General features: G+C 38.2%; 1 protein-coding gene across 1 annotated transcript; it reads left to right on the top strand.

Annotated features, from left to right (window-relative positions):
• Positions 1-3,317: 3,317 nt before the first annotated feature.
• LOC104505990 (sodium/potassium-transporting ATPase subunit beta-1-interacting protein 2-like) lies at positions 3,318-3,512 on the top strand (the record flags this gene model as incomplete). Its single annotated transcript, XM_010146782.1, has 1 exon — positions 3,318-3,512. A coding segment is annotated over exon 1 (168 nt), but the record flags the coding sequence as incomplete, so codon positions are not given.
• Between the last annotated feature and the right edge of the window lie 5,563 nt (positions 3,513-9,075).

The raw sequence follows: 9,075 nt of genomic DNA, 5'->3' as shown, positions 1-9,075 counted from the left end.
TTGATGATCTTAAAGGTCTTTTACACCTAAACGATTGTCTGATTCTATAACTCTGTATTTATTCTTATCCCAAACATTTTAGGGTTAGGAATTTACAGGGTCTTTCTTACGTGTTGTGTTGTCAAAACCTGATTTCATCATCATTTTTATACCAGCCAAGTTTGACCTGAGCCATAGATGATGTATAATCTTACCAGAACCAGATTTCACATTTGCTTACTGTTTTGCTTTCTGAATTGTACCTTCTTTGTTAACTGGTTCAATACATAATAGCTACAGTCCTTAAAAGCCACCTCAACCACATTGTTCAAGGTCCTTTAAGCTTTGAAGGTGGGGCTTTCAGTAGGGTTTTTTTGGGTTTACTATTGTAAAGAATTAAGGAATACTACATTTCTGTGACACGTATCAGGTCAATTTTATGAGCGGAGGAAACAACACAGCATTTTACAGATTACTTGGGGATAGAAATAGAATATAGATCTGATAAAGATCTGTAATCTTTTACTGGTAAGCAGTAAAAGACTATTCTTGAACAAACCAAGATTATTTGGTCCTAATCACAGTATTCAACTTAACTGCCAGAAGATGATTTGAGGGCAAGAGAATTGCCCAAGTATAACAAATTACTTCAGATGATCTTCTGGGGATAAATTCAGGGATGGAAGAAAGCTGGACATTGTAAATTTTTATTTATAGATTTAATTATAAATATTTTAATATGTGATTATATTTCCGATGTAACTTGAAAATGTACTTGTACTTTTAACCTGTAAGGTTTTGTATTCCTGTACCCTTTGTAAGTAAACATAACTGTCTCTAGAGCAATGATGTTCTAAACACAGAGCCCAGTTTTGATTTTCATGTTTAGCTCCTCCTCATCCATTTTAACTTCATCTAACAGATGCCCAAAAAATACTCAGTTCCTGCAAGCCAGTTTATCCCTTTCTTTTTCAAGGAATACATTCTTCATCCCTTGTCTGCACTTTGTAAAATATTTTTAGTCCATCATGATTCTTCTGAAGATATTGCAAATGATAAAATAGAGCCAGACAATGACTCCTATTCATTCATGCTGCCTCTCTGATAAGAGACTAGAGGTTAAGAATTTTCCATGGTAACTAGAATGGCTTAAAGGTCTTCTGACAATAACATGATGGATTTCAATTTTAATCATTCAGGAATAAATCTATTACTTTAAGCAAAGTTACTCCAAAAATACCCATTCTTCAACTTCTTACACCAGGTGAGAAGGCCAGTGTGCTTGGGAGGGGCTGTAACAGCCCTGACTCCAGGAAGAAAAATAGTCTTTTGACTTGGATGTAAGGTAAAATACACATTTCCAGGAACTATCTGGCAGGCGTTTTCCATTGTCTGAACCTTTGGTAGGGAGGGGCCCAGAGAAAGGAGAGGTTTGTTGGGAGTGAAAACTTACAGCTATGGGTAAATATATCTATTTGGGGGAAAATTGCGTAGTTTATATAAATGTTCACTGTTGCTTTGGTCACCTTCAAATGCTTGAAGTTAATTGCATGGATAAATTCACATGAAGCACTATACATTTTCTCATGCAGCTTATTATTTGCTAGATTGGGCTGTTGTGAGAACGTAAGGTAATTATTCATCACAAAAATATTTATGGGCCTTCCTGCCATCTGATAGCTGGTGTGCTTATGCAGGGCAGTAATTTCTTTTTTTTTAATATGAAAAAATTCTGCACTTTTAGACAAGAACAGCAACTTAAAATACATTCAGCTACACTACTATGTCAAGTGTAATCACGGCTCAATTGACATGTCATTCATGACATCCAAAACCTCTCTGGATGGAGTTACCTTTGCATGCATTAGTGCAAAAACGAAAAATAAGTGAGACTGAAAAAATGACTGTTTTGAAGTGGGGAAATGTGGACACAACATATCTGCTGTGGAATGCCATTCTATGCCTTTTGGCATGGTGTACCTAATTAAATAGTTACATTTTAAAATCTTTATGAGAATCTTAATTATTAATGTCATCAACAGGCTGGAAAAATGTAGGTTAGGTGTGGGGAGAGTTTGGCTCTGCAAAGACTACTTAAAAGCAATTTTTTTTTGCATGACAGCACATGTGCACACAGACTATATAAGCACGCTTTACAATGAGGTTACACTTACAAATTATTTATAAAGGGTTGGTAAACAATGTAGGCTATTACAGAATCCATGAAGTCCACAGTTTTGTTATAACTGTGTATAACACCCTCTAGTAATACACAACCAAGTATAATTTATGAAAGTCATATCCGTAGTATTGTTTATGATGTATATTAATTATTTATTAATGCTTTATGAACTATTTATAAATGCAATCTTTATGGAAAACATGGCTGACTAGTTACTCCATACCACTAGCTGCATGGGAGTTAAAGGTTGTAGGCCTCTGCCCCTCCTTTTTAACAAGCTAAGCAGTCGTTAGACAAGACAACGCTCAATAGCTGGTTCCTTACAGACTCCTAGGAAGTTAGAAATCTGAGACGCATTACAAAAAGATTTTGCTTGTAAAAAAAATCATAGAATCATAGAATGGTTTGGGTTGGAAGGGACTTTAAAGACCATCTAGTTCCAACCCCCCTGCCATGGGCAGGGACACCTTCCACCAGACCAGGTTGCTCAAAGCCTCATCCAGCCTGGCCTTGAACACTTCCAGGGATGGGGCATCCACAGCTTCTCTGGGAAACCTGTTCCTCACTACCCTCTCCATGAAGAATTTCTTCCTGATATCTAATCTAAACCTAAATGTACAGAATCCTTTCTTTGTATCTTCTCCAATATTTCATTAGATCTACCACAGGTCTGCTTTACAGGGTCCATGAGACAAAACTTCTTGCAGATGATCCACACTTATTAAAGTCAATGAAGTCTTAGTTCCTGAGGACTCTTGTATAGTTTGGTACATCGGACCATCAAGATATAGACCATATTTGTAGGAACTGAGCAGAGGGGGGTTGCTGTGTAAGTGTGCACATTCACCAGTCCTTGTGGTTTCCACAGGAAAATGGGCAACATAACAGAAATGACTGCTCTGGTCCAGGCTACCATAACGTTTAGGAATAGATCCTGGCTTGCAGGATTATCCTTCTGCTCTAAAGCAATTTTGCCTGCCAAGGTACAGCTACTTGTGCTAGCTGCAGGCAAGCTCCACTAACTTTTATGTGACAGTGCAGTTTTATCGCTGCTCTTTGCTTCTTCATGCGTTCTGTGAAATGTCTTGCTGAGGCATTTCATTCCAAAGTACCATCCCAGCGCATTAATTCTTTACTTGTTCTTTTGCAGGAAACAGATCTCATTCTGACCTTTAATATCTCAATGCATCGTTCTTGGTGGATGGAGAATGGGCCGGGCTGCACCGTGACCTCAGTAACCCCAGCCCCAGACTGGGCACCAGAGGATCATCGTTATATCACTGTCTCGGGGTGTTTTCTTGAATATCAGTACATAGAAGTGGCTCACAGTTCTCTTCAGATCTTCCTTGCAGTAAGTTTTTACAGACAGCTTCTCTTCCACCACCTTTTCTAGATTTCCTCTTGCAGAATGGCATTACCAGAATAGCAGGGCATCATGACATTCATTCACAAACCCTGGCTCTACGGGTTAGTTTTGTTATGAAAGTCTGTTGTCTTGCAGCTATGTCAAGACACCTGCGCACAGAAATCTCCAACATACATGTTTATTGTTGTGAGAACTGCTGACGTGGCACACTGTTTTCCTGACCTCCATTGTGACCACTGACCACGCCACAAATCATTTATAGCAGGTTCCGTTCAAATTACACTGCAGGATATAACTTCTGACATAATATGAAGTTGCAGCTATTGCTGTGAAAGACAAATTAAATATAAAAGAAAAGCCATAAGAAAGGAGAAATTTTCAACAGTAAAAAATAGATGCGCTCACCAGCTCACAGGACCCAAAACCGATCAGTTTTTCTTTAATCATATAGGTCAGTATGTACTGGAGGAGAATGGACAAGGTTCTTCTGAAAAGACCAAAATCGGTGTACTCGTTTGAAAATCAAACCTAGAAATCTTAAATATTTTTAGGAGGATAAGAATCCACTGTTACACTGCAGAAAATTTATAAGGAATGAAAACAGGTTGTTTAGGGAAAAAAATTATGGGTTCTTCAAGCACATTTACCCCTACTAATCATTTTGCCTGGCGTTGTCTTTGATTTATGTGAAAAGATGACATAAACCCTGGACTGATTACATTGAATGACAATGCATTTTTACATTTTGTCTAGTGATACATAAGTATTTATGCACAGTTAGAGATATATATGATTGAAAATAAAACTGTTACTATGCATATAAATTTGTACCAGTGCCTGGGTACATGATTCCCTCTATATAATTTTTTTGTTCAAGAGATTCCAGTATTATGTCCAAAGAGGGACCGTATTGGCAAATGAAAGAGGAAATTTGATTAACCACATCCAGAAGGGAACGTAAGGTGGCTGGACAGTCCATAATATATAATTTGGTCTTCAGCTGACCAAAAAGTGAGCAGCTTTTCCATCTGTATATCCCCTAGCCTAGCTGTAACAGCCAAGTACCAGGTGAGTTAGGGGCAATGTATCTCTGTGTCAATACTTCTCTCAATACCCTCAAGCCTTCCAAAGGAGATATCCTGGCTTATTTTTCTGCCTTTTTTTTTTTTTTAATGTAAAACATGAACAAGAAACTCGAGGAATATACAGTCCAAGCTAAACTCTGTTCCTGATGCAACAAGGTTTTGTGTATGTCTGTGCCAAAACAGATGTGTTTCTAGGTAAGGTCATTCTTTGCAAGCCAGGGGAATGGTTCAGAATAACAAACCATTGGTAAGCCACAAGCTGTGGCCGACTACAGCTGGTTTTATATTTCCATTCATGTTCCCATAAATGTCGCTGTCATTGGTAAAGAGCCACACAGTATAAGTATGGATCAATTTTCCAAACCTGGTGCTTACAACCTTACTGTTTACATCATTTTCACATTTTTAGTTGTGGGAAGGGGGTTCTTTTTCTAACAGAGATGCTAGCATAAATTCACTACCATATTAAGTGTGATGAGAAACAGAAGAATTACCTGCTTCTCCTCAGTGACATATAACACAAAGTTAGAAGAGCAGATACTGCTTGGTTTTCAGCAAACTAGCTTTCAAGAAACCCAAGCCTTAGATCAAATTTATCTCCAGTTAGTAGAAAGAAATTACTCTTTCCTTTTAATTTCCTTTTATGGGCACTTAAGTGGATCTTGCACTTTAACTGCAAAACTATAAATTGCAACCTACAAACCAGTTACTTGCTTTCTGTTTGTATTTCTGTATGTTCATCACAATGATTAAGCTAATGTTGAACTTGGCTTTTTCACGGACTGGTGGCACTGCAGTATGTTTTTGAGGATGTTTTCTACTGTCTACAGACAAAAAGTTACAAAGACATTCAGCTTCATTGAGGACCACTTATGTCAGCCTTTGAAAACATTATACAGAGTGTATTTTGTATAGCTTGCCAGTAAGCACACAAGGAATACAGCTACAGAAGGTTAGGCTTCACATACATGTGTTATTTGTTGTGGATTACTTAGTGGAAGGAATATGATAGCTAAGATAAAAGCTATAAACCCCCCATGGTTTATACTTTCTGAAGTAAGGTGGGCTCTGGAATATTTCGAGGATTGTAGGCAGATATTCTGGTTTGGAGGTGCAGAATATTCATCGTCTCCAAGAGACCTTCTCTTCTCAGAGGAACATATCCTAGGGGCAAACAGCACCAGATTGTGAACCATGAAAATGCTGCTGCTAATTTTGTGCAAGTCAACACAGATTTCAGGGGGGTTTAGGAGTGAAATTTTGGAGAAATTTCATTTTTCCTACTGTTTAAACAAAGTAGTAATTAAATCAACTGGAATGTTAAATGATACCAAAGGCCAGGATAGTCCCCAGTGTGCAGAGTGGTGATGTTCACTGAGTAATACCAGCCCTCAAGACTGAAGAGAGACAGATGTGATGATGCACAGACATTTTGCCAGCTTGTCCTGAGTGGATTTTACTCAGGATAAACAAGCAACTGGATAAAATTGATAGTTTAGCTCATACTGAAGAAGTAACAGCAAATCAGTTTGGTGATCTCTATGCTTTCACTAGCTGAATTCTCATGGTTCAGAAAATCTTCAGAATGGGGAAAAATTATTTGAGAACTTGTGTGTAAAAGAAAATAATCTGATAAAACAAGGATTATCCCATTTTGGGTACTTAACATTTATGTATGCAAAGCAGGTCTGGAATAACCCACAGTGATAAATAGGCTTCTCCTTTGTGCCATGACACAGAGCACATAATGCATTGGGTGATGCGGGTGGAAGACTACAGCCTCTGTAGAGCCTATCAGTAAATCAATACTGTATCACAGATACGAAAAAGGACCACATAATGCACATTTCCATCTGTCTTGTCGCCATCCCCAGGTCAGCACACTACTTGCTCAGCCACTGTCTTATTTCTTTTCATGTTTATGGAAATCTATTTTGAAAAACTTCCACTGATTTTTCATTGAATATTTGTGGTAGTTGCTTCTGTGAAGTGGTACATCACCAACATCTCAGTGCCACACACCATGCTTGTCAGTTTTCACTCTATGCTCCCTACCAATACCTCCCACCTGGTTCTTTTGAGACTGAACCACATTGCTATCACTTTATCTCACCATCTTCTTCCAGCAAGTTAAAGAGAGAGATTCAGAGTGAAGAGGGAGAATGCGAGGGAGGGGAATCTATTTCATTCTTAGGTGCAGCTTTACAGCCTGCAGTGCTGCAAAATAAACAAACATTTTTAGGACACCACCTGCAGCACGCAGCTGTATGGAACTGAGCAGAACTGCTAGGGGTGTGATTTGTTCTGCTTTGTGTGAAACCCTGGGGTTTGGGAACATGTGAGGAAGGTATTTCTGTGGAACAAGTACCTCCTTTCCTGCTCTCCGCAGTTCTTGGTGAATATCGTAGCTGAATCTGTGAAGATGAGATCTTAGCTTCATTACACTTTGACAGCAACTGTAATTTATTTAGTGCTGTGCTGATACATGGATAAAAAAGGCATCATTTTGGCCTGTCTTTGGTGCCTACATATGACCAAAATGAACTGGTCTAGTGATGGCATGGCTTGTATACCCGTATGATTCATACATTAGTGTCCTTATGTGCTTAATGGTTATTGATTCTTGCTGCTTACCTCAGAGAGGCTAATTCATTTTCAGGTCTACCGAATTATCAAGTATAGATATACTTAAATTACTGATCTCTGGAGAGAATTATTCCAGGTAAAGAATGAGGTCAGCGGTATTAATGGAGATTTCATTTGCTACTGGTTTGTGAAATTTAAGTTGCATTCTGTTTACAGAACGGAGGCGAAATGAAAGTTACCACCAACCCCCTATACTATAGGAGGTATAGTTGCCACTCCATCCTGGGGAGGGCAGCGTTTAGGAGGGACACAGTGCAGGGTATACAACCCTGCTAATCATGGCACGTAAAGTCAGTGCTTAAGGTGGTCGTTGGCTCTGTGCATAAATAGTACATACATCCCAGCATTTTGGTCACACAGCTAAAAAGAGAGTCAGAAGCTCGCAGTTTCATAGGCACCCACACCCATCAATGACTAATTCTAGCTATGATCCTGCATAAAATTTTCTCCATTTGCACTTTTTATTGAACTCTTGTCTTGTAACAGAAGGTGGAAAGCTTTTCAGTTCAGGTCCAGAGCTAGGTTCATGTCAGTGGGTTCATGCCCGGTCTACCACGATGTCCTTCGGAAAGTCATTTCATCTCTCTGTACCTCTTCCCGTGTGCTGTAGAGAGGAAAACATGTCTAAATTTTACATGTTTGGTTTACAAGACACTGTACCATTTTCATGGATGGGGATCTCCTGGATCTCTCAAAAAGCCTTTAAATGTGGATGGCACCCGGTACAGTAAGGCCTTTGTGTGGTACAAGGAAATTATAATAATGGTAATTGCATTTTATACAGAAATGGAGCTCAGATTCTCTACATCATCCTTTTGCCTGTGCTTTACTCTTTGATTATGCATGACCTGCCCCCACTCCCACAAGACTGTTCTTGCACAAGTCGACAAATTAAAAGCCATTTGAAGATCAAAACTCTGAAAATATGCAAATAAAAGATCAGCCTTGGAGATAAGTGTTACAGAATTACATATCTATTTGCCAACACAGGATTAAAAGTATTTATTATGCTTGTCTTTTACTCCTCACTTATACACTCACAAGGCTATTGATTTTAGTGGAACTAAGTGCCCGAGTTATGGGAATAAGAATAATGTGAAGGCATCAACTTAGCCAATTTGGTTTTTAGTTATATAGCTCTTGAAAAGATGAACTGTGTAATATTATTCCAGTAAAATGAGTGGGGGAAAAACATTTCTTATGTACTATACCTACATTATTGATGATAACTTACATAACAAATAAATAAAACCATAAGTAAACTGTTACATAAAAGTATTGACCATTTTCATAGTGATCCTGTCCACTGACTTTTATGTGCTGTATATTAGTCTTAATTCCTTTTTGTTCCTTCCTGCATTTTTACTTGAGTATATGCTTCATGTAATCATTAAAATTATTGTTTCATGCTTTAAAATTTGTAATATGTAATTATCCACCCATACTAGTTACAGTAAATGTATACTATTTGGGATTCTGCAAAGTCTGCATCATGCATAATACCTTGCCAGCTCTGATGCTGTCAGATTGATTTAAAACACCATGAAGCATAACTGTGCTATTAAGATGCAATAATACAGCTATGCAGTTAGGACGCCAGCTTCAAAATCTCTGCTCTGTTGCAGATGTACAGTATGACCTTTGGCAGGGTGCTTAATTCATGCCAATTATTGTCTGTACTAGGCAAACAACGGTTCTTAAATATTTCAGAAAGATGTTGCCAGGATAATTCCATTAAACATTGCAAGGTAATCAAATATTACAGAAAGGTGGTCTGTGTATGTATTTAAGCACTAAGAACAGTAGATGTAGAACAG

This window comes from Eurypyga helias, unplaced genomic scaffold (assembly GCF_000690775.1).
Source record: "Eurypyga helias isolate BGI_N326 unplaced genomic scaffold, ASM69077v1 scaffold17702, whole genome shotgun sequence".
In the NCBI taxonomy this organism is placed as follows: Eukaryota; Metazoa; Chordata; class Aves; order Eurypygiformes; family Eurypygidae; genus Eurypyga; species Eurypyga helias.
Note: the sequence above shows the minus strand (reverse complement) of the source record. Positions and strands in the feature narration are given on the sequence as shown.